The sequence below is a fragment of the Carettochelys insculpta genome, chromosome 23, assembly GCF_033958435.1.
Source record: "Carettochelys insculpta isolate YL-2023 chromosome 23, ASM3395843v1, whole genome shotgun sequence".
Classification (NCBI taxonomy): domain Eukaryota; kingdom Metazoa; phylum Chordata; order Testudines; family Carettochelyidae; genus Carettochelys; species Carettochelys insculpta.
Window position 1 is genome coordinate 23,972,503 of NC_134159.1, and position 26,540 is coordinate 23,999,042.

Genomic DNA, 26,540 nt, shown 5'->3' on the forward strand with positions numbered 1-26,540 from the left:
GCTTCTGCAAGTTTAACAATCACAAGACTATTAATGTTGCTTGGTCAGAAACCCCTTTTTTCAAACTTTCCTAGGATGTTTTAGAGTGTGGGTCACATGGCTGATTTTTTTAACATTTTGTATCATATGATCCAATTCGTATTATAGCACTAGATAGCATTGAAACTATGGATGTGTAGGAATACCCCACTTACATAATTGCTACTTCTCCAATTCTTTAAATACCCTTAATTCATGACTGTTATACATCTCCTAGGGTTGTTCCCCAGTCAGAACTGAAGAACTATAAGCAGAACAAAACCCAATGGTGGTGAAAGTAATATCTCTTCATATATCTTGTGTATGTAAGGTAGTTTAACCATTTAGTCCATGACTCTGCCAAAAATAAATAAATAATGCATCTACAAAGCAAGGTATTTTGCCAAGAGTGGGTTTTGTTTTGGGAATGTTGGTGGGTTTTTTTTAAATGATGCAAATAGGACAAAGCACATCAAAATAAAAGGATTTTTTAAAAAAATATATATATTATTTTACTTATTAAATATTTCCATTAAAACTATTTGGCCTAGAAATGCTAAATTTGTTTTAATCTGTCTGTCTTGGCAAGAACTAGTGCCTTTGATTTGTTTGGGGCAGTTTTGGAGGAATTAAAATAGTATTTTTCACATATTTTATAAGCACAGCAATAAAATGATTCACTGTGTATGATTCAGATATTAACTTTATGAAGTCCACCTGATATGAATGTAGTTATCCCAGATACAGAAAGCAGAAGAGAAAAATTGATGAATAAGCCAAACTATGAAAAGTGGGAGAGAGTGCATGGGGAGGAGATACTCTGGAACTTCAAAGTTAATGCATAATTAAAATCACTTGTATCCACCACCCAAATTAATAAGGATTATAAACAAATTATTAACTCTGACTCTGTATCACCATCCTTAGAAAACAGGAAACCAGGAATCAATCCAGTCCTTACTCAATGGAAATTTTAATTGGTGATTGAGAAGTCTGGGATGTGAGCTAAATAAACTACCTTCCTCTTGTATCGATTTAGAACTGCTGAAATATAGCACCACGAGCATTGTGGTAACAACATTCACAAGTCTACATCATTACAGCAAAGAAGCCCAATTGGCTTTAAAATTGTGTGCAATCTCTGATGTCCCAACTTGTGTATCTTTTTGCCATAAAATTGCCATAATCAAGACAATAGTCTTGGCAGTACATGGATTTTTCAAATGGAAAAACATTTTCATTCTGTAAGACTATCCATGGAATGTAGCCAACATATCTAGAGACATTAGTCTCTCAAAGGTAAGGCTAAAAAAGTCTCCTCCGAGTTCCAAAGTCTGTGAGCCTGATTACCCTATTCACTTTTCATTTATGTTGTTCCAGCTGCATTCAGCTCAGTTGATTTCTGATTTACACAGGTGTAAATCAGCTCTGAATTACCCAGTGCAGCTTGTCAAGCACAGTAAAATAGTTTTCTTTCCTTTGATGGGAATATAAAAACTTTATCCAGCTCAGTGCACAATAATGGGATAATATCATTAATCTGATTAGTCATAATTTTCATTATCAGATCCTGGAAAGGTCTTTGGGCACGTTCGGTTTGGGAGGAGGCAGCAGCTCCTTAATGGACATAGTTGTCCACTGAAATCTGGTTTCACTTTTGGCTTTAACTGTAGATATTGTCCTTACCCTCCAGATTCTGGCTCAGCTGCACTAAGCTTTCAACCCCACCCACTTTATGTGGCATATACTGATATAAAGGCAGTTTTTGATTCAGGTAACAGAATCAATACTTTGGCTGTCACTAAGAGAAGGTGATACCCCAGCTGTTCTGCTAAATTTGATGCATGATTTTCACTCATGCTGCTGTGAAGGCACATGTTGGTTCACAGTTTTCTCTGTGTTTCTGTGCAACCTTAGGTGTGCAGGTTGGTTGCATTCACACTCTGGCACTATTTGAGTTATCAACTGGATATTAGGACTTGACACTCCATATATCGGACTCAGTGTTGGTCAAGAAATGTTTACCAGTCAACTTTACACTAACCCTGTGGTTGTGGAAAAGTCAGAGAATTTCAGCCCTGCTCTTCAAGACACCACTTGCCCTATGTCTCATGGCAGAGGATCAAAGTTCAGAACCTTGGAGCTGAACCACCAAATCCCTTATGCAAGTGGGGTTTATGCAGCATGAAGAATGCTGTTGAGTACTCACTCCTGCCTTCATGAAGACCATGTTTTGTTTATGGATGCAAAAATAGCTTTCCACTGAGACAAAGTTGAGGATCAGTCAAACCTTTGAGCTAGCTGTATTGCAATACTGGTCAGAAACCCTGGACCCTCTTATGGAAGACTGGGAGTGGCTAGAGGCATCCCATAGTGCTGTTGGTGCCAAATCCTGAAGATAAAATTGTTTGACTTTGTGTGAAATGTCACAATCTCACTAAAATTTGGCCTTTTTCCCAACTGCTCATTATATTCAAAACAGGAGTTTGACCCTTTGTCCATGCCTCCAGGACGGACGAAAATACCCCAGCACATTGTGCTCTCAAACTCTTCAACATGTGAAAAGATGCATGCCCTGACTCTACCTGGTGCAGCTTCTAGATCAGGAATGGGCAACATACAGTTCATGGGTTGGATCCAGCCTGCCAAGCCACTGGATACAGCCCACAGACTGCCCTACTGGATCCCTCAGGCAGAGAGCAACCCCATGCTTCTTTAAGCAGCTTTCTGCTTCTTGTAGCTCACTGCTTCAGATGCAGGGGGAGAGGGAGGTTTCACATGCTGCTCCCTTTCCCTAGCAAAATCTCTCAGCTCTCACTGGCTAGTTTCTGGCCAGTAAGAGCTGAGAGATTTTACTGGGAAGCAGGGAGAGCCCACTTCCACCCCGGCATCTGGAGCAGAGAGCCATGGGTGGAGCATGCACCATTTTTGAGCTATCTGGGGCTGCCTCAGGGTCTTGCAGGACTGCTGTCCAGGAGCTGCCTAGGTAAGTGCTTCCAGGTCAGAGCCCACCTCTGACACCCCAGCCCTCTCGCTTCCCCCAACTCCCTACCCCAGGTTACCACCCGAACTCTCTGCACACCCCCACCCCCGTTTTTCAGGTCACAACTCCCCCGACAGTCCAGAATCCTCTCTTGCACCTATACCTCTTCCCAGACCCTGCTTCCCATCCCTCTGCTCCAGATCACAACCCCCTCCTTCACCCAAATTCCCTCTCAGACCTCACACCCTATCTTGCACCCCAGTCCTCTACTCTGAGCTCCCTTCTGCACCCAATCTTTGTCCTAGATGCCACATCTGCTCTATAGAAAAGTTCAGCCCTTGACTACTTACCAAAATCTTGGAGTGGCACCCCATCAAAAATTATTGCTCACCTCTACTCTAGCGCTACTTCTGAGATTTGAGGATTCACTGGCTTGAGCCAGATCTGGGAACCGCATTACATAGTCACACTCATTGGCACAACAGCTGAAGTGATTGTATTTAATGATGTTGTTATTGCTCAGTGGCAATAAACAGTTTTTGCAATTTTTATTGAAGCTACTGTTAAAATGTATACAGTTCAAAGGTTGAGAAATAGGGTTTCTGTACATTTGGTGTCATGCTTGGATTATTTACAAATAAAAGTTTTGCTTAAGAGTATGTCTATTTCACTAAAAATGCCTCCTAAAAGGTCAGAGCTAGGACCACCAAATGCAGTATACAGCTTTCTCTTACCGTAATTTAAAATACGGTAATGTAAGGGTTTGGTTGTGACAGGAAAATGGGATGTGCCTGGAATGGGATTTCTTCTTGTAAAACCAAAAAGAAAAGAGACCGCATCACCAGATCAATTACCGTCCTCAGCACTCACATAACAGCAAATGTTGAAAGAGACAGAATCCAGGTTAGCCTTCAGTAGAATAGGATGAACCTGGAATAGGATTGCTCCACAATAAACCTTCCAGAAAAGGGATGAAGTGGAGAAATTTGGAATACTGCACAGCTAAATCAGTGCTTAAGGTTGAAACTAGAAGAAAATGTTTTTGGAAACAAAGTTGATTATACCCCTCTTTTGTTAAAACATAACAAGAGCTTATAAGGAAGTATGCTTGATAGAGTACCCATTTAAAAATTTACTAAAAAGAGAACAAATTTTAACAATCCCTTTTTTATAGAAAACTGAAATAAAAGTTACATATTTTTGAAAAATACAATAATTTAAATAAACATGTAGATTTTCCTTTTATTTTCCCCAAAACCTAATTGAGTTAAAAACATAAGCAACACTAGGTAAATCCCAGTCCCCTGGCTCCCTCAACACCTTTCGAGGCCAGTGGGCACTGTCTGGGATACTGCACAGTGTCCCTGGGAGTGGCTTGCAGGTTACAAAGGCAGTTTCTCTGCTTTGGGTGCTAATAGCTCCCCATAAGAGTCTGACAAAGGCTCACATCCCTCTGTCTGATCTGACTTGTTTTTTCCTCTTTTGATACTAGGCCATTTCCACCTTGCTGAATAGACCTTGTCAGCTCTGGACCTCCCTCTTCCTGGGACCCCACTCTTTAAACACCCCTCTGAAACCACCACTCCCACTCATGCATCTGATGAAGCAGGTCTTTGCCCATGAAAGCTTATGCTCCAAAATATCTGTTAGTGTATAAGGTGCCACAAGACTTCTTGTTCTCGAATCTACAGACTAACACAGCTACCTCTCTGATAAGCGTCCCTCTCTTTCTCTCGTTTTACCCCTTCATCCTCCATACCTGTTCCTGTTTTCTTTCAGCTGCCCCCTCTAATTATTGGGAATCTAGAGCCCAGTGAATCTCTCTCCTACCCCTTCCATCCCCCACTGAAGGGACTTCTTTTAACTATGGGTGCACTTACTCAGATCCCAATAGGATCAGGCTCCTACAGCCTACTGCTTTTGGTCTGCTACACTTCCATATAATCCAATGACATGCCAGACAATTTGTGTTTCCTCAATAAGTGTTGGTACCATAACAAATTGATTTATTCCTGACAAATATATTTTGTGTATGTCAAATTGATTTATTTCTCAGGTAATGGATAATGACGTGCATCAGGATGTCCACATCTACTAATATTTTGCACTAAATGTTTGTCACACTTACACAGAACAGTGGAATTCATCCCTGTGTAAAGGGACAGAACAAGACTGGTACACATTTTAGCCATTTTTAAAGACTTACATGGGACTCACACAGGGTATTGCTCTTGGCCTGACTAGCAACATAGGACTGAATTTACAGTATATGCATTTCTTGGAGAATACTAGAGATATTTAATATTATTTTCTTCTTGTCTGCTCCTGGCTCTACATACCCATAAAACCCTCACCCATTTTAAACAAACAAACAAAAAAATCCCACAACCAAAAGTAGTGCTTGAGCTGTTCTGATCATTCAAATTGACCTTTCAAATTCTTCTTACCTCAACTTTTGTCACTGTTTACTGGAAACATTCCAGTGGTGCTAAAAACTACCACTGGATAAATCTGCTCATATGATACAAAGACAAAAAAAATTGTTATTTCATGTTTCCCCTAATTTGTCTACATATACATAGCGTCATAGTTAATACTTTGTTCTTTATTCTTTGCAGTTATTTTATTGTGCTGTGCTGAGAGATGTCTGTTTGTAGGCACCTCTACATTTTATTAAATTAAATTATCTAAGTAGGGAAAGGGTATTTCTGAATTCTGACATTATTTGGACTGATGTCAGCATCAGTAAAATCCCTTCTGCCTTGAAACATTTTCATTCTTTAGTAACAGAGAGGAAGCTGTGCTAGTCTATATACTATCAAAACAAAAAAGCAGTCAAGTGGCACTTTAAAGACTAACAAAATAATTTATTAGGTGAGCTTTCGTGGGACAGACCCACTTCTTCAGACCATAGCAATACCAGAACAAACTCAATATTTAAAGCACAGAGAACCAAAAACAGTAATCAAGGTGGACAAATCAGAAAAAAAATGATCAAGGTGAGCAAATCAGAGAGTGGAGGGGGGAAGTCAATTAGATTAAGCGAAATATGCAGATGAGCACCTACAGTGACTCAGAAAATTCCCATCCCGGTTCAAACCACATGTTAATGTGCTGAATTTGAATGTAAAAGACAGAGCCAGACGAATACCCAGAGACCAGCTACTCCAAGATAGGCCCAAAAAAGCTAAGAATGGAACACCCCTGGTCATCACCTACAGCCCCCAACTCAGACCACTGCAACAAATTATTAAAGACCTACAACCTATTCTTAATCAGGATGCCACACTCCAGAAGGCCCTGGGTGACATGCCTGTTCTCTCCCACAGACAACCTCCCAACCTTATGAGGATTCTCACCAACAGCCACAGTCTATACCGCAGGCACACCAGTCCTGGAACTTTTCCTTGCAACAAAGCCCAATGCCAGCTTTGGCTACATATCTTTTCTGATATGTAGACAAAAAAAAAATTATCAAGGTGAGCAAATCATATCTTTTCTGGCGATACCATCACTGGACCTAACCAGGTTACTCACAGAATCACAGGCACATGCTCATGTTCCTCAACTAACATCATATATGCCATCATGTGCGAACAATGATGCCTGATCTGAATATTTATTTGAATGCCTAGATGCTTTGTATATTGGACAGACTTCAAACTCCCTTAGACAAAGAGTTAATGGGCACAAAACAGACAAAAACACTCCTGATCTACAAACCTGTTAATGACTTTAAGAGTTTGGGTGTTACTGAAGAAGAATTTTCACAACACTCTTGAAAGAGAGGATGCTGAACTCTCTTTTATATGCAAATTTGACATTAACATGTGCTTTGAACTGGGCTGGGAATTTTCTGAGTCACCATAGAGGCTCGTTTGCGTACTTGGCTTAATCTAATTCTTGACTCCCCCACCCCTTCTGCCCATCTACGCTCTGATTTGCTCACCTTGATATTTTTTTTTTTCTGATTTGTCCACCTTGATTACTGTTTTGGTGCTCTGCACCTTAAGTACGGAGTCTGCTCTGGTATGGCTGTGGTCTGAAGAAGTGCGTCTGCCCCATGAAAGCTCATCACCTAATAAATTATTTTGTCAGTCTTTAAAGTGCTTCCGGACTGCTTCTTCGTTTGCATTCTTTGTGTGCGTAATTTGCCTTAATTTGTTCCCTCTCCCCTTCGCAGCCAATTTCAGCTGTGGACGTAATCGCCTCATTTTCTTCAGTCACTCCTGTCGATGCCGCGTCGCGGAAGTCGCGGTGCTTCGGCAGTGTTTAGCGCTTAACAGTCGGGTTTCCTAGCCGCTGACTCTCCTCAGGGCGGTGTTTGGCAAGAAATGGGTTAACAGAGCGCCTGCGCGTCAGGGCTCCCCATTCACCCTGGAGGGAGCAGGAGTTACGTATGCCTCTTGTGCTGCTTGAGGGCAAAGCGCCGACCGCCTGAGGCCCAGGCCAGAGCGGGACAGACAGGAAGCAGGGCGCTCGGGAGCCACGGGCGGCAAGCAGCTTCCTGCGGCCCCTGAGAAGCCCCTCCAGGAGCCAGCGGCAGGTCCTGGTGTCCGTCCGCTCCAGAGGTAAGAGACGCCTCGGGGACTGGAGCTTGGCCTGGGGTTTTTCTCCTCGGGCCCGTGACGCTGTCGCCGCGCTGACTGGGCTGAGCCGCTGCTCCTAGAGCGCGTCTGGCGGCCGTCCCGGGGACGCGCTCGTGGGAGCCCTGCACCCGCAAATCCCGCTGCGCAGCGCAGCCCAGCCGCGACTGAGCTGGGCCTCGAGCTCCGATTGCGGGCGTGGGCTGCGTGTAGACAGCAGTCCGCGCCTCCTGTGCCCTGCTCGGGGCGGGAAGGGGCCCTCCGGCCTTTGCTCCGCGCGCCTTGGTTGGCTGCAGAAGGCTTTCGCGTCTGGCCTTCCAGGCCCGGTGGGCTCCATCGCTCTGCGGTGTACTTCTCTGCTAGTCGCCTGCCTGTGTTTCGGGTTTGTGTGGATAAACTCTGGAAAACAGTCTAGGGCATTCAAATACCTTAGCCCCTACGTTTAAAAATAACTATGGGGTTACGGGTATTCAGTCTGGCTTGGCTGAGTTGATAAGCCCCTAAAACGTATTTATTTTCTGGTTTATGTATAATATTTTTTTCTTATTTGTATTTAGGTCTATGCCTTAAAAGGATACCATCTTTTCTCCAGCTTTCCAGAGCCTGCCTCTTTGTATTTGCATTTGTCAACAGTCATTGGTCTCAGAAATGTGCATTTATCCATGTAGGGAAGATAATCTTAATTCACTGGTTACCCCGGAATAATAGGAGAAGGCTGCACAAAACTGGCGCTATGAGAGAGCTGTCTAATAAGGAGACTTATTTGCCACCTTTCATAGCCAGCAATGAAGGGTCCTGTGGCACCTTATAGACTAACAGAAAAGTTTTGAGCATGAGCTTTTGTGAGCAAAGACTCACTTCATCAGATGCTTCATCAGTGAGTCTGTGCTCACAAAAGCTCATGCTCAAAACTTTTCTGTTAGTCTATAAGGTGCCACAGGACCCTTTTTTGCTGTTACAGATCCAGACTAACATGGCTACCCCTCTGATACTTTCATAGCCATTCTGCTAACTCAAGGACTTGTTCAGAGTAACTTGGCTCTGTAAGCTCTAGGAACCATAATATTTTTAATCTGTGTAGCGCTCGCAGTGTTTTAGCCACAGTACCTTAAGGCCCACGGAGGAGGATACAGAGCCTTTGCCAAAGATTTTATAATCGCTGAAGATAACAATTTAGAAAGAGCAGAGAAGAGGGATATAAAATGTGTACAACTTTTATATTTGTTGTCAGTATGTGTATATGTATAAAATATCATGCCTGATGACTCTTCAACCGGTATATTAGCCAATTTCTTGTGAAAGTGAGCTTTTCAGATTCAAGTTTCAGCTCTTATTTTAGTACTCCTGTAGTCACAAAGAGCCTGGAAGTTCTTACAGTGGCTATATGAGTTAGTTTAATTGGCTGGTGGATTTGGTATTTAACTGATGGAAAATAAAACTCCACAACAAATTAGGAGTTACTGTACTAAATTAGATGAGAGGTCCATTTACTGGAGTACAGTGGCTGGTTACCGCATACTTCAGAGGAAGGTGCAGTGGACAGCTGTTTCCTAAATCTGGTTATAGGGAAAGTTTTTTTTCTTAGTGTGGTTGGGTGGTTTGTGCACTGTAACAGGGAGGCTTATAGCCCTTTTATTATGTATAACGTAACTGATAATTCTTTATGCATATAAACTAATCCAAAAAAAATTAAACTGAACTGTTGGGCTCAATGGTTTCTTGCAATAGTGAATTCCATAGGAGAAATGTGCCATATGCATTTTTAAAAATTGAGGGGTTTTTATAGGCTCCTGTGCAAACAGATAATGGTAGTTAAGTTCATGGCAAAGTAGAGGAAGAGGCTGTTCTTTGTCCATATCTCTGGTAAATGTATTCAGAAAATGGCATGTTAGTCACTAATTGCAGCTCTTTCAGAAGAAAGGATTAACAGATCCCACTCCTGAACATACAAACTTGTCTTGGTGACTGTAACACTTTTTCTTATAAAGAATGTTCAGACTATGTGTATTTTTTGGGGGGTGGAAACCCCCTCTTACTTGGAAAACAGTCCCTACTAAACAGAGTGGGTGAGTTGTAAAATGCCTCTGTTCCCAATGGTCATAAATGTTACCATCTTAGAAGTAGCTTTTGGGACATGAGAAAGTTGTTAACAAAAGATTTCACATAAACAGTAATTTAATATATATAACTTATGTTATATACACAGTAGTTATAGGCCATAGTAATAAGATGAGTTACATTAATATTCTTCATTTAGATTCTCTTGAAAATCTTTCCATTTATTCTTAAATATTGATTTATGAGTTTAATTTTAAAAAGGAAAAAAAAAACCGTTCTGGTCAGTTGCTTCAGGGTAGTTTCTCTACTTCCCTCCCTACAGAGACTGGGAAATACCAGAAAATACAGTAATCAAACATATGAAGACATGAGTAGAATCATTACAAATCACAGGAAACTCCTGTAGCATGCTATCCAGAAACTAAATGCCAACTATGGTTTTACAGCTGAGTTAAACCTATCTAACCAGGAGTTATGATTTTAAACAGGTGTGACTCAGCAGTCTATCTCCCCATCTGTGTGGGTGTGCACTCTGAAAATCTAAAATAAATCTAATGTTCACTTTACAAGATGTATATTTTCATGTTCAGCATTCTTAATTAAGACTACTTTGCCTAGCTCTGGACTAATGCATTATATCTCTCTGGGCACAGTGTTTAACCCTTCTGAGCATTCATTTCTCTGAGTGAAGTTGTATAATTCACAGATTTGTTGTGAAACTTTATTAACTGTATGAACTGTTTTGATTAAATATGGTACAGAAATGCAAAACAGTATTATTCTGTGGTACACATTGCTATTATGCAAGATTATTTGAATAAGGCACCAGGCATATGGCTTCTTACAAAACTCAATCACCACCATGTAACGTGTAAGAGATTCACCCTCTTAACAATCTCTCTCTTTTTTTTTTTTTTTTTTTGTCTGCATCAGATTGTTTGTATCAGACTCTGGAAGCTTCATTGTAGCAGTGGGGCCCACTAAAAATCAGAAGTACACCCTAAAACTGTTAAAGTATGGTCTCAAAAAGAGCCTTAGTTATTCTGGCTAAAGGAGCAGAGGAGATGGAAACAGTTATTCCCACTGATGTAATGAGAAGGGCTGGAGTGAGTATTCAAACCATTAGAAATGTTTGTGACCAGTCGTTAAACCAAAAATAGCTCGTTCTGCTTATCACTGTAAGGCAGGATTTCTAATCCTTTAAAGATTATTGTGGGTCTACTCAGAACCCTCTCCAGTGTACCAAGATCATTCTTGAATTGTGGGCACCAGAACTGGATACGGTATTCTAACAAGGGTCACACCGGTTCCAAATGTGATGGTAAAATAATCTCTCTACTCAGTCTCGAGTCCCATTTATGCACATGAAGATTGCATTAGCCCTTTGACCACAGCATTGCATTGGGTGGGATTATTAGCACAGCCCCCAAATCTTTTTCAGTCACTGTTTCCCAGGCTGGAGTCCCCCATTGTGTACATATGCCCTGTGTTCTTTGTTCCTAGATGTATACATTTAGCCATATTGAAATGTATATTCCAAACAATGTAAATTCATCTTAGTTGTGAACCCCATCATGACTAAGGCAGGTATTTCAATGTTTATTACCCACTCAAAATATGTGTAACTTCTGTGTTAATGGAGAGAGTTTTCTCCCCCCACCCCACCCCCCTTTGGACAAAGTGGACTCCTTTGTACACAGCTGGCTGACAATCTCAACCATCTCAAGCAGATCGGCTCTCGAAGAAGCTATGTGGTTGGCTAGCAGTCTGTCACTTACCACCTCTAGAGTGCTCCCTATTTAGCCCTTGTGCACCTGCAGGTCTCGCAATAAAGGTGCAAGAGTCATAAGACTAAAATATAAAAACAGCCAAGTGAGAATTTAAATGAGAAGAACTCCAAATTTCTGGACATCAGTCAAAATAAAATGCTCCTTCCCCTTTCATCCCATTAATTTGTTCACTTCTTTGTGCTGTTGCTCTTGGGACACAGACCTTTCCTTATTTTCATACCTCTAGAGTGCTGTGCATATCTGTGGTATGAGAGTAAGGAGTCTGGTGCCAAAAGGATACTGGGTCATTTTAGCAGGCCCACTTAATCTGAAACTGCTTTAGTCTACACATTTGTGCAATGCTAGATTACATGATACATCTGCTTTACCTTCCAGATTCAAATACCTAATCTTACTGCTCGTACCTCTCATTTCATTTTTGAGATGGGAAACATTTGTTTCAGTCTGATTCTTTAAAGTTTCTACTATTACTTGGTTTAAATAATCTTTTGAATAAATTATATCTCGGCATACTACTTTGAAATATTCATCTGCGCTCCCTGAAAGCAGTGCATTTTTTTTCCTATTGTAATGGTTCTGTTTTTCTGCCAGATAAAGGTGACTGTTGCAGGTTTAACAGGAAAAGAACCAGTGCAGTGTAGCCGAGATGTCTTCATTTGTCCTGATGCCAGTCTAGAAGATGCCAGAAGAGAGGTTTGTCATACTGACTTAGCATAATGCTCTATGGAACCTTCTTTATAGGTTCACAGTGGACTTGTAAGGTTATTAGTAATGTGTAATTTGACTGATTACAGTATTGTTGTACAAACACAGATGTACCATTTTAATTTTCTTTTTAGTGTTGTCCTGCAACAGTATCTTAGTTTTGCACAATGTTTACATGGAGGTATTTGACATTGTAACATGTTTAACATGTCTTTTTGAAGCTCGGATTTACCCAGACTCTGACAAAATAGCATAACTTGACATAACAGAACATTTCTGTTCAGGAAGGAAGTGCAGTACTAGGGCTGCTTAGGGAGCTTTGTAGGATAGCACCTGTCAGCCCGTTACAGAGCTGACAGTCACACTTCAGAGCACTAGATTCCCCCATCCACAGAAACTTACTGTGTAAGCAAAGTTTGTCCCAAAGTGAGTTTCTCCAGCAGTTCTTGGCCTGGTACGTGGAAAAGGAAACAGTGTTTTTCTAGTAACTCCAGTAAGTGAGATATTGTGAGCATTTGTCAGACTTCCTCTTGAGTAAAGAGCCTTTTCAGAAGCAGAAATGTGGGAATTCCTCTGTTTGAACAGTCCTAGAGAGAGAGACTCCTCAATGAACTTGCATGTTCCTGTTCTGTAGAATTCTGCTAAGTAAGCATTTGTTTGTTTGCTTGTTTGTTTAGGGGCCTTATGATGTTGTGGTCCTGCCAGGTGGTAACCTAGGAGCTCAAAATTTGTCAGAGGTAAAATCATAAAATCTATAGATAATTCAAGATCTGCCCATGTGTCTTTACAAATGGTGCTTGTATTTGTCTGCTACTGCAGAAAATTCAATCCAACATTTAAAAAACAAAACAGCCCAGCAAAACACTATCAGCTGTGCAACTGCAGCTGTAACCATAGTTATCCAGTACAAAAAATGGGAAAGTACTTTGTAGTATGGAGATGTAACATGCATTTGCCAATTACTATAGAACAGGATATAAAATATTTTGATGCCACAAGAACTTAAGAATTGTGGTGATTGGATCCAACATAAGGTTCATCTAGTCTGGGATCCTGTCTAGCAGTGTACATAAGCAGTTGTTTTAGTGGAAGTTATAAAAACCCTTCCTTAGGCAGATATGCAGTATTTACCCCAGCAAATAGCTTAACTGGTTTAAGACCTGAAGCATGAAGTTTAATATAACTTCCAAAATGTTCCTTGCGTTCTGGATATTCTTACTATCCAGTTTCTTCTTGAAATCTTATTTGGCTCTTGGCTTCAGCTACTTGCTGTGACAAAAGTTCAGTTGTGTGTGAAAATGTATTTCCTTTATTCGCTGCTTTTTTCTTCTACACTGAAAGGTAACAGAACTCAAGCACCAAACTGCCCTGCCCTACTGCCTCACCCCCACTCAACCTGCCATCCCAGCTCAACCTCCTGCATGGCCACATAGTCCCGGCTCAAGCCCCCTGATGGCTACACAGCCCTGGCTCAGTCCTCTCCCCCACCCTCCGGCCCTCTTCCCTCAGCTTAACCCCCTGTGCAGCCTCAGGGCCCCAGCTCAACTCAAACTCCCACCCTCCTCCCATGGCCCCAACCCACCACCAGGCTTAACCCTCCCCAACTGTGCCACCCCTCCACCCCCAAACCCAAGACTCACACTTCAAAAGGAGCTCTATCTACATGCTCCCTCTGCTTTGCCAGCTGGGCAGCTCCCTGTACGTATAGCTGCAGGAGCAGCTCCCTGACCTGCGCGCTAAAGAGCACAAGTCAGTTTAATTGGTTTAATGGTCTGGTTGGCTGTTAAATCAATTAAATTGAATCCTGCTCTTTCCTCTGCAGGCAGGGAGCCAGAAGTGATGACAGCAGCCACACCTTTTAAAATGTTGCTGGGGAAAAGGGTGGTGGGATGCTGTTCTGCTGTGTTCCATCAGGAAAAAAGCCTTGCCTTTACTGGTTTTGAATTTTCCACCTTTTAACTATTTCCTGGTCTTATTACGCTAAAACAAAAATGTCTGATTTACTTTCTCTGCATAATTCTTTATTTTGTATTTATTATCGACAGTGCAGCGTGATTTGGGGGAGGGAGTGCTAAAAAATTGCTAAATGTAAAACTATTTATTTGTGCAGTCTCCTGCCGTGAAAGATGTTTTGTTGGATCAGGAGAGCAGAAAAGGCCTGATTGCTGCTATTTGTGCAGGTGAAATAATGAAATGTCGTCTTTTATAATCTACTAGGCTGCTTTAAAGAAATGTCTAAGTAGCTGCCTCCTTTAGCAAACCCTATAGCTCAGTAGCAAGAGTAAAATGTAACGTGTAAAGCTCAAATGAATGAGAGAAGAGTGGTAATCTGAGAGGTTCTATAAAACAGTGTGAAACTTTTGCCATCACTCCTGATGCCTCCTTCTTTCAAAGTTACAGGTGAGGGGGTTAGCTGCTGTAAATTAAAAAGTGAAGTGCAGAATGCTAGAGCGTTCATAAAATACGTGCTTATGCTAGCAGTTTCTCTGCCAGGAGCTATGTGCTGGCAGTACGTAGTCAGTATAAATGTCTCGGACGTAAAAGACACGTTTCGTCCTCTGCTGCCCTTTTCATTTTGGAGGAAAAATTGTAAATGTAAGATTACAGGTTCCCCATTCCTCATCCAGATGACAGTGATGATAAAAATTATTCTGACCTAGGGTGGCTGCTTAGACATACTGTGTGGAGAGATGTCTTTATTCATTGCTTTATAAAGTGTTAAGTGTATGAAATATGCATTACAGTATAAGCAAGTGTCCGCTCTCCTAGCTGGGCTCTAGCTGAAATGGTCTTTGTAAGCAGCCTTTCATAATTGGCGTCCTTTGCCCATTGACATGTTTGTTTGCTTTTGGAATGCCTCTTTCACTTTGGGGTGGTGGGCTAAAAAGGCACGTAGCACTTTAAAGACTGACAAAATAGTTTCTTGGGTGATGAGCTTTTGTGGGGCAGATCCACTTCTTCAGATCTGGAGATAGTGCTTTACTGAAAATGTTGCTGAAAGTGAATTGGTCTCACTGTTTTATAATGTAGAAATAAAAACTGCCATCAGGTACATAGGACAGAAGGGGGCTCTTTCAAAAGATCCCACGGAGCATCTATACACAAAAAGCATTCTTTTGAAAGTAAATCAAAAGAGCGCTTTTGAAAGGAGCGCCGCATTCGCTCCCATTTCAGGAAGAGCACCTTCTTTCAAAAGAAAACGTGTAGACAATCTACAGGGCCCTTCTTTTGAAAAAGCAGTCCTGGTGGCACCTGATTTTAGAAATAAATCACTGGCCTGTTCCTTAGAAAGAGGAGAGACTGTGTGGAAACACTCTTTCAAAAGAGCAGACAACCATTTTGATCCACTTTTTTGTGTATGTGCGTACTCTTTCAAAAGAAGTTCTTTTGGAAGATATCTTCTGGAAGGGCTTCTTTCGAAAGATATCTTTAGTGTAGACCTATCTTAAGTTTCCTGCCTGAGACCACTACTAATATCAAAGATGGGGAAGCTGTCTTTGTAATGCTTCAAGTTAATTGCTATCTCTATTAAGGCCAAGTGTCAAGGTATCAAATTTGCGCATAAATTGCAGCTCAGATGTTTCCCTGGGAAATCTGCTGTAAAAGTCTCTGTTATAAAATACATATTCTCAGGCCTTTAACAGTAGGGCCCACTCCATTGAAATGCTCACTAATCAGTTTGTGGAGTCAGTTTCCTAATGTCTGCTTTGTGTCTGTTCACTCTTTCTTGAAGTCATTTTTTTCCAGTCTGGCTATTATACATAGCTGAGGGGTATTGCTGGCATGTGATGGCATATATAACATTGTTTGAGGTATGAGAATATGAGCCCCTGATCTTGTAACTGATGTGGTTAGGTCCAGTGTCTTCAGAATAAATATGAGAACAAAGTTGGCAGTGGGATTTGTTGCAAGAAAAAGTTCCGGGAGTAGTATCACTGTGGTATGGCCTGTGGTGCCAGTGAGAATTTTCCTGAGGTTAGGAAGTTGTCTGTAGGAGAGAACAGGCCTCTCCTACAGAGCCTGTTGGAGCGTAGCATCATGTTCCAATAGTGGTTGTAGGTTGTTGATGTGCTGCAGGGGTTTGTTCTGTTTGACCTTTTTGGGCCTATCTTGAAGTTGTTGGTTTCTGGGTATGTGTCGGGCCCTGTCAATCTTTTTTTTTTTTTCCACTTCTCCTGGTTGCTAATTAAGTTTTACGAATGCCTGGTAGAGATCTTGAAGTTTTTGGTCTCTGTCAGTAGGATTGGAGCAATCTCATCAGCTAGTAAATTATTTTATTAGTCTTTAAAGAGCTATATAACTGCCTGTTTGTTCTGTTAGGATACAAACTAACGTGGCTACCTCTCTGTTACTCTTTCACTTTGGTTTCTGATTAAAGCTCATAAGGACATAAGAATGGCCATACTGGGTCAGACCAAAGGTCCATGTAGCCCAGTATCCTGTCTGCCGACAGTAGCCAATGCCTGGTGCCCCACAGGAGGTGAACCGAAGACAATGGTTCAAGCGATTTGTCTCCTGCCATCCATCTCCCGCCTTCGACAAAAGGCTGGGCACCATACCTTACCCCTTGCTAGTAGCCATCTATGGACCTAACCTCCAAATATTTATCAAGCTCTTTTTTAAACTCTGTTAGAGTCCTGGCCTTCACAGTGTCCTCTGGTAAGGAGTTTCACAGGTTGACTGTGTGCTGTGTGAAGAAAAACTTTTTTATTAGTTTTGAACCTGCTATCCATTATTTCATTTGGTGTCCTCTAGTTCTTATATTATAGGAACAAGTAAATAACTTTTCTGTATTCACTTTCTCCACACCATTCATGATTTTATATACCTCTATCCTATCATATCGCCCCTCAGTCTCTTGTTTTCTAGACTGAAAAGTCCTAGTCTCTCTAGCCTCTCCTCATATGGGACCCGTTCCAAACCCTTAATCATTTTAGTTGCCCTTTTCTGAACCTTTTCTAATGCCAATATATCTTTTTTGAGGTGAGGAGACCACATCTGCACATAGTACTCAAGATGTGGACGTACCATAGTTTTATATAGGGGAAATAAGATATTCTTTGTCTTATTTTCTATCCCTTTTTTAATTATTCCTGACATCCTGTTTGCTTTACTGACTGATGATACACACTGTGTGGATGTTTTCAGAGAACTAACCGCTATAATTCCAAGATCCCTTTCCTGGTCTATTGTAGCTAAATTTGCCCCCATCATATTATATGTATAATTAGGGTTATTTTTCCCAATGTGCATTACCTTACACTTACCCACATTAAATTTAATTTGCCATTTTGCTGCCCAATCACTCAGTTTTCTCTGTTCTTTAGAGTGCTGTGGAAGTACCAAATTGTACTTTGCTTTCACTAATTTCTCTGTTGGCTTAGCCAAGGCACCTACCTGCAGAATTCTGAAATTCTTCCTATTTGAGGGACAGAAGTTTTGCTACAGACAAGCCATATGAGCTTTCAACAGTTCAGTAAAAGACCCTGTTCATAATCATGGAAGTTCTCTTGAAAAGAGTCATTGATTTTAATAATAGCTATTTGCAAGGCATACAGCTTGTTGACTAACACAAGTTGTTTCATGGGCCAGTTACAGGAAAGAATGAGTCAAACTTAAACAATAAACAGAAACTGGTAAATTAGGCAAATCTTATTTTCTGGAATTCCCTTAATGGTTTTTTCCAGATCACTTGTTATCTAACTTTCTGCCTCACTCCTTCCTCAATTCAGCTCAAATGAGAAGTGTTAACTCCTATAAAAGCTGTTTTTACAAATAAAAAAGCTGCAGCTGGTAGCCCGTGATCTGGCTAAGATACTCTTCCTTGGATGCTTGGCACACAGATGACACTCAACTGTGTGAGGTTCCTCCTCCCAAAATCTTCATAATTCTTTTTGCAACTGTCTTTGAAAGCCATATTTTTGCCTTGATAACACTGTACCTAACTAGTGTGCATGACTTGTTTTGGAAGATGGGAGTGAAATGCAAAGATTACTTATCTTTTTTTTTAACGGGCAGGGAGAGAGAGATACAGACTAATGTGGCTACCTCTCTGACATTAATCTTCATGTGAGTAAGTCTTTGATGGTATAGCTCATGTGGTTAGGCTCTGTGGTGCTGTCACTAGGGTAGATGTACATACCATCAAAAGCTTATTCATCTACTAATATGATATATGCCATCATGTGCTAACAATGCCCCTATGCCATGTACTTTGAACAACCCAGACAGCCTCTGTGCAGAAGAATAAAGTGGATGCGAATCGGACATTAAGAATGGTCACATACAAAAACCAATGGAAGAGTACTTAATCTTTTTGGACATAGTTTCTGATTTGCAAGTTGCCATTCTCAGACACAAATTTTTCAAAAACAGACTACAACAAACTTCTGAGCTGGAATTTAGGTGCAAATTTGACACAGGAACCAGGGACTAAACAAACATCTGTTGTGTTGCTCACATAACAATAGGTCAAACACTGGAACGAATTGCCAAGGGAGGTGGTAGAATCTCTATCACTGGAGATATTTAAGAAGAGGTTAGATAGATGGCTTTCAGGGATGGTCTAGAAAGTGCTTGGTCCTGCCATGAGGGCAGGGGACTGGACTCGATGGCCTCTCGAGGTCCCTTCCAGTCCTACTCTTCTATGATTCTATGATTTCCCATTCAGGTTCTCCGTCTTGTTATATCTGTTGGAGATGAGCCACATCCAGTGTGATATTTTTATTAACACTCATGTCACACTCCTATCTCTGTATCCCTAAGTTTTCTATTTTTCTTCTTCAGCATCTGAGGAGGTTGGTTATATCACGTGAAAGCTTGTGCCCTAGCACCCTAATATATTCATTAGTTTTTACAGTGCCACCAGACTCCTTCTGGCTTTTGATGCGTGTTCTAATTGATTTTTGTTTAAAGGAAATGTGAGACACCGTGTACTTCTATCTCTCGGGAACATTTTATTTACTTCTCATGAGCCTAGAACAGTGTTTCTCAACTGGGGTACACCGAAGTCTTCCAGGGGGTACATCAGCTCATCTAGATACGTGCCTCGTTTTACAACAGGCCACATAAAAAACACTAGTAAAGTCAGTACAGTCTAGAAGTTCATTCAGACAATGACTTGTTTCTGTTGCTTCAAATGCCTTACACTGAAATGTAAGTACAATATTTCTATTCCAATTCATTTGTTTGATAAGATGGTGGAGAGTCAGCAAATTTTCAGTATTAGTTTTCTGTGATGTTTTTGTAAGTGAGGTGTAACTTGGTGATATGGAAAACAAATCTTACTCCTTAAAAGGGTACAGTAATCTGGAATGGTTGAATGAGCACTTTTTTCAAGACCTCCAGATTACCTTAAGACCTCTATTTCTCAACCAGTGGTATGCATACTCCTATGGGAGAAGTCTGAGGATACTTTTTATTTTTAAAGGGGTGCTTTATTTAAAAAAGGCTTGAGAAACACTGGCATAGACTATGTGTACATCCGTGCTAGGCCTCTCGTGGATATTATGAGTTCGTCTTTGAAAGCTTGTTGAAAAGTACTTGTCTCCAGTGCAGTGTACACTGACAGGGTTGTTTTGTGTTACTTGCAGGTCCTACTGCCCTGCTGGCACATGGGATTGGTTTTGGGAGGAAAGTTACAACACACCCTTTGGCCAAAGATAAAATGATGACTGGAGGTAGGTATTAAAAACTAAAGGGCAAATGGATGTGTTTAAATGTAGCATGTATCTGCCCTGAATACAGTAGAGGAAATGGAAGAACAGACCCATGATCTTCACATTGTCCAGAAAGAAAGTGTGGGTGGAACCTCAGAAAAACAGTGCTAGGAGCCTTTTCCTCTCCTGCTTGAGGTCTGCCAGTTCTTAGGTTTGATTCCTGTTTTTTTTTTTTTTTTAAACTAAGTGGCACCCTTCTTGCCTTCCAGAACCATTATCTGTCAAAGGATGATCTTCTGATGTCATAAAGTGCTGTTATTTGGGGAGTCATTTATGCCTATTTCTCACCACTAAATGGAATGAATTGGGAGATATTAGCTGAAAAGGGGAAATGATACAATTCCCACTTGCACTAGCATCCAGAGGGAGCTTGAAAAAAATCTCATAACAGCAAGTTTGGAGGCATTCTATGATGTCTAAAAATACCCTGAGGATTAAGAGGCTCCTAAATCTTTCTCTGAGCTGATGGGTTTGTTACTGGTATATATGTTGGGATAGGGTGAGAAGAAACTTGACTTCCCTAGGGAGACAAAGTCCTTTTTGTTTTGGTTTTTCTTTTGTTTTCTTCATTGACTAGTGTTGCAAATTGCAAATCTGTACATCACTATACACCACTGATAAAATACTTCTGATTGCCCTGTATGAGAACAATATATTACAGTCTGTGCAAGTTTGAGCCACATCCCTTCCACCTCCTAAAATGGGATCCCTATAAGTTCATAGTCTTCTATTTGGGACTAACTGTTGTCTTCTCCCAACAAGGGGATTCACTTCCAAAGTGAGACTTAGTGGCACATTTTCACCTGGAGTTACGGCCAATAACCTCATACACTCTTAAGAATAATGGCCTCTGCTGAAAAAATGCCCTGCCTTATGCCAGCATTCAATATGGACTTTGCATAGATGGTAGCACTACTCTGGCTAATGACCACATACAAAATACACAGCTCTTTCCTCTCCTCGTTTTGTAGTATCAAAGCCATTCCCTTCACAGATGGTGTTAATTGGAAAAATGAATCTTTGAGGGCTTGCAGATTTCAGAAACATTGATTATTAACGAGAAATGGAAATCACTGTATAATATGATGAATTTCCAAAACCTCTTCTAAAAGTGTATTGTAATGCATCCAAGTTTTCATGAGAATTTGATAGATTTGCAAGCAAAAGGCATTACTTAATGATGCATGCACTGTCCTAACCAGCAGTGCAAGTGTTGACAGCTCTTAGGGAACAGGAGGAGTTTACTGTGAGACTTTTTTTATTGTGAGCTTTTCTTAAAGCACCTAGCTACAGGCATGTGGTTAGAGGAGACTCCACTTTTATTTAAAAAAAAAAAAATCCTAGGGCTTGTGATGATAAAGCAAAGATTTGAAAGCCAGAAGTTAGTATACAAAACATTTTTTTTAAAAAAGAACCTCATGATTTTGGGGGACCGACTCTCAATATTGGCATGCTTGGGCTAGCACTACTGAGCTGCATAGCAGGCAGGGAAGAATTTGCCAAATTGCTATTGGATTTGTGCATGATCTACATCTACTCAACACTTTCTGTGGTCTGCTTTCCTCTTTAAGAACACTACAAGTACTCTGAAAGCTGTGTGGAAATGGATGGGAACCTTCTCACCAGCCGTGGTCCTGGCACCAGCTTTGAGTTTGGCCTGGCAATTGTTGAAATACTGATGGGAAAGGAGGTGGCTGATCAAGTGAAGGCTCCTCTTATATTGAAAGATTAGTACAGACGTGGTGATGAAGGGAAGGTGAGGGAGAAGAACACAAATGAAGATGAAAAGATTCTTGTTTTCCTTTTACAGAGTAACCAAAAAGCTTTGTTCTGAATAAAATCTAATTGGGAGGTGAACTCTGTAGACCCATGCTGATGTGACTAGCAGTCCACACTTATATTAGGAACTGGCTTTTGTTCTTAAAAGAAACTTAGCTAATACATCTGGTTAGCTAATGAAATTTCTGCACTAGAAAAACCTGTGAATGTAAACAGTGTTTATCCTTCTAATAGGTCTTGTTCATGTGATTCTGAAAGTTATTTGCTTGCTAAAATAAAATGATCTCTGTTTTAAAAGTGGATTGCTGCTTGTTTTGCTTCTTGCAGTTTCATTTGTCAGACTGCCAGAAAATCTTTTTACCAGTTTTAGTAATGTTGAGATCTTAATTTCCATAACAGTTTAAATGCCAGATTGAATTAGCCACATTTGCAGCAGGTGCACAAAAAAAACCTTATTTTAACAATATATTGAGTAAATAAGAAAGTCCTAGTTAATGCAAACTCTGCCAACTACAATTTTCTTTTTTAAAAAAATGTGTAAAAGACAGCAGGTGCTCACCAAAAATCAGAAGTATTTAACTTTCATGGTAGCCTAGAGTCCTTTCACAAGTAATACTGTTATTTGGGATGCTGTTTGCATTGGCCTGAGACTTCATTTTCAATATTGAATTGGTCTACAATAACTTTTTTCCCCATAATGCTGCATTTATAGTAACAGTTACTAATAAAGAACTAAAAAGAAGGGGATTTGAGGGCCCAGTGTCAGACCTTTAAACACTGTTGGAGGGCTTGTCCAGTTTGTCAGAAGTCTGCTACCATTTTAGTCCCAGTTCAATGCTTGCTGGTATCTTAGTTTGGCAGTACCCAGACTGGTGCGAACCTGTAGGGGGAGAGGAGTTTTGTAGATCAGTGAATGGGTGCGGCTAACAGGAGTTTTGCAAGTGTGTTCTCTGGGTGAGTGAAGTGTGATTATGTGACCCAGGGGATAAGTTTGTAGTGTTTGGTGTGCTGGCTGCTTAACTGACATGTACCATGTGAGCTGTTGGGGATTGGGGGAGCGGTGGGAGAGTTGAGCTAGCATCCTGCTAGGGAATGCTGAGAGCTTAATGGTGCTTTGATCTTGCTTACAGCATGTAGTCTGCCTGCAAATCACACCTCACTCCCACACACTAACCTAACCAACTTGAGACCACAGCTTACAGCCCACAGGAGCCTGGACTATGTGCCACAGGAAGAGGTGGAACTGAGGTGTACTAATGTCAGGGAAATAAATTGAGGGATGTGAACACAAACACCTGCAAAGTGACCCACATGTACATGCTGCGGAGGAAAGTGAAAAGCCTCATAGTCACTGTCAAACTGACTTGGGGAGGAACCCTTACAGGTGCCAGATAAGTTGAACCCTGAGCATATGAGCAAGAAGCAGCCAGTTAAAACGTGAGAAGGGAAATGCTTGGTGCCACCCGTGTACCCTGCCCAAACTCCATCTCCCCACACCCCACCCTCATTGCCAGTTGTGACTGGCCCTGCTCTTACAAGTTTTTCAAAAAAAACCACTTCTCAGAATACCATGGGGGTATTCCCTCCCTGAACTCCAGGAGGGGCCAGCTGAAGGCCTGATGTGTGAGTTTGGCAATGTAAGATGTAAACTCCAGAGCTGTCCCAAACAAGCCCAGCATACACTTACACTCAGTCTTTGTTCAGCCCACATAAAAGTGTTTGACTCATGCATCTGGCGAAGCGGGTCTTTGCCCACAAAAGCTTATGCTCCAAAATATCTGCTAGTCTATAAGGTGCCAGATGGCTTCTTGTTTTAAAAGTGATCGAATGAGTCTTCTTCCCCCACAAGGTATGCTCCTTGGATGGGTAGACACCAGCTGGTAGTTTTCAGGCTGATGTTTTTTTGTCCTCAAGTCAATGTTATCCTTTAGCTAAACACCTGAAGAAGTGGGTCTGTCCCATGAAAGCTCATCACCAAATAACTCATTTTGTTAGTCTTTAAAATGCGACATTTCTGCTACTTTGTTTTGTTGGAGTACAGACTAACACAGCTACCTCTCTGTGGCCGTGTCTACACTCGTCAAAAACTTCAAAATGGCAATGCAAATGAAGTGCTGAAATGCATATTCATCGCTTCATTAGCATGCGGGTGGCCGTGGCACTTCGAAATTGGCGCAGCTTGTCCAGACGGGGCTCCTTTTTGAAAGGACCCCCCCTACTTCGAAGTGCCCTTATTCCTATGAGCAGATGAGAATAAGGGGACTTCGAAATAGGGGGGGTCCTTTCAAAAAGGAACCCAGTCTGGAGGAGCTGCGTGGCAGCAAGCCGTGTCAATTTCGAAGTGCCGCAGCTGCCCATATGCTAATGAGGTGCTGAATATGTATGGCATGTCTATTTCGAAGTTTTTGTCTAGTGTAGACATAGCCTGTTACTTAAGCTAAACAGGTCTTCATCCTCCCTGGGCTTTACCTACAGTGTATTCATAGAGCACAGTTGTGCTCCCTTGGCCTCAGCCTGCTTGTTCTTTGGTTTGGCATCGTACAATTGTTCCTACTTGTAACCACAAATAATGTCCCTCTCCCATGGTGGCTTATGCCACTCAGTTTCTTGTAATTGCCTTTAATATTTATCTTTTGCTCCTGCTATCTGACAGAGAAAGCCAGGCCACACCTGCCATCCTTAGGGGTTAGGTTTGGTTCTGTGTTCAGATTTTCAGGCAGCAAACAGCTTTCAGGGCTGACAATCCTATACCATAATTCCTGCTAGCAGCCAATCCAGTTTTTTTTTAATGGAAAAATACCTGTGTGAGAGCCAACCCCCAAGGGTATCCAACCTTTTTTCATCAGGGGTCATATAGCAAATTTTTACATGTTCTGGGGACCGAACGCAAAATAGCCCCAAAATGCCGCCACCACCTGTCCCCAGGCTTAAACACGTCAGCCCCAACTTCTCCCCCACCACAGCCTTAAACCCAATCTTCCCACATACCCCTCTAGCCTACCTTTTCCATATGACTGTCTGGACCCCCCACTGTCTCTCCAGCTCAGTCTGGCCATCTGTCCCAACAACTCCCTATGCCCCCTCCAGCCCATCTAGTCCATTTGTCTGTCGCAACACCCTCCAACTTCCCCTCCTGCTCAGCTAGTCCATCTATCATCTGTCTGTCCAGGCTCTGCTACCTTGACGGCGATTCTCATCTTGGTGAGCCAGCCACAGAAGTCCTCAGTGAGGTTGGCCTGGCTGTAGTAGGCAGCCTGCGTGCACAATGATGTTCAGCAGCACACTCAGCAACTTGATGTCCTCAACAGGGCTGCTCTGCCACCATGGTGGCTGGGGACTGGGTGAACAAGTGTGTGCTGGGACTACTCATTACAGGGGCTGTACAGGGAGAAACCCCTGTGAAGGATGGAACCTGCATTCTCCACACCAACCTGTGTTGATTCCCCCATGTATGTCACAGCAGGGCTCTGGGAGCTGCCCCTGCCGTGCAGTACAGGAGCCGGAGGCGGAGGGGCAGCAGCAGCAGGAGCTACAAGTGGCGGCTTAAAAAGCCACATTAAGCTTGGTGCCATCTGGCTGCCTTTTAAAAATGGCGCCTCTGCCAACTCAGTGGGATGGATTCTAACCTGCAGGCCACATGTTGGATGCCTTGGCCAACCTGGAATACTAAATAAGGCAGAAAAGTCAGACTGACATTTAAAATGGGACATTTTTTTCCCCCCCTACCAGGAGAGGGACTAGAACTGCACATAGTGTGCTTAGGTTCCCTGACCGCAGCATTCTAGACAAAAAAAAGTTTGCAGATGATACCAAGCTGCGGGGGTTGCAACTGCTTTGGAGGATAGGGTCATAATTCAAAATGATCTGGATAAATTGGAGAAATGGTCTGAGGTAAACAGGATGAAGTTTAATAAGGACAAATGCAAAGTGCTCCACTTGGGAAGGAACAATCAGTTTCACACATACAGAATGGGGAGAGACTGTCTAGGAATGACTACAGCAGAAAGGGATCTAGGGGTTATAGTGGACCATAAGCTAAATATGAGTCAACAGTGTGATGCTGTTGCAAAAGAAGCAAACATGATTCTGGGATACATTAGCAGTTGTGTTGTGAACAAGACACAAGAAATCATTCTTCCACTCTACTTTGCACTGGTTAGGCCTCAGCTGGAGTATTGTGTCCAGTTCTGGGCACTGCAGTTCAAGAAAGATGTGGAGAAATTAGAGAGGGTTCAGAAAAGAGCAACAAGAATGATTAAAGGTCTAGAGAATGTGACCTATGAAGAAAGGCTGAAAGAATTGGGCTTGTTTAGTTTGGAAAAGAGAAGACTGAGGGGAGAGATGGATAGCAGTTTTCAGTTATCTAAGAGGGTGTCATAAGGAGGAGGGAGAAAACTTGTTCGTCTTGGCCTCTGAGGATAGAACAAGAGCCAATGGACTTAAACTGCAGCAAGAGAGGTTTAGGTTGGACATTAGGAAAAAGTTCCTAACTGTCAGGGTGGTCAAACAGTGGAATAAATTGCCAAGAGAGGGTGTGGAATCTCCATTGCTGGAGATGTTTAAGAACATGTTAGATAGATGTCTATCAGGGATGGTTTAGACAGTACTTGGTCCTGCCATTGGGGGAGGGGGATGGACTCGATGGCCTCTTGAGGTCCCTTCCAGTCCTAGAGTTCTATGAGTCTACGATTCTATTTCCAATATATGACACATGAATGCTCAGATTGCTGGGTAGCGAGCCCTTGACTGCTCTCTGCTGACCCCTATGTATCAGGCATGTTTAACAACCATATCATTGTATGCCAGTCAATAGTGTTGATCTAATTTGCTGGTCCACTGAAAAATGGGCACAAGCAGAAACATTTTTGAGTAGCTGGAGAATGAACTGGAAGCACAACAAATA

At 41.8% G+C, this 26,540-nt stretch overlaps 1 protein-coding gene across 2 annotated transcripts in view; it reads left to right on the forward strand.

The window, feature by feature from the left end:
* Positions 1-21,939, forward strand: part of PARK7 (Parkinsonism associated deglycase) — a 29,521-nt gene extending 7,582 nt beyond the window's left edge. The window contains exons 1-7 of one of the 2 annotated variants that reach the window (XM_075017985.1): positions 7,247-7,572; positions 10,579-10,751; positions 12,027-12,128; positions 12,818-12,877; positions 14,251-14,320; positions 19,733-19,819; positions 21,430-21,939. In XM_075017985.1, coding sequence (XP_074874086.1) covers positions 10,662-10,751; positions 12,027-12,128; positions 12,818-12,877; positions 14,251-14,320; positions 19,733-19,819; positions 21,430-21,590 — 570 coding nt within the window. In that variant the 5' untranslated portion in view covers positions 7,247-7,572; positions 10,579-10,661 and the 3' untranslated portion in view covers positions 21,591-21,939. Of the gene's footprint in view, positions 1-7,246; positions 7,573-10,578; positions 10,752-12,026; positions 12,129-12,817; positions 12,878-14,250; positions 14,321-19,732; positions 19,820-21,429 lie in introns of those variants that run through there. The other variant, XM_075017986.1, reaches the window with a different exon arrangement.
* Positions 21,940-26,540: the final 4,601 nt, after the last annotated feature.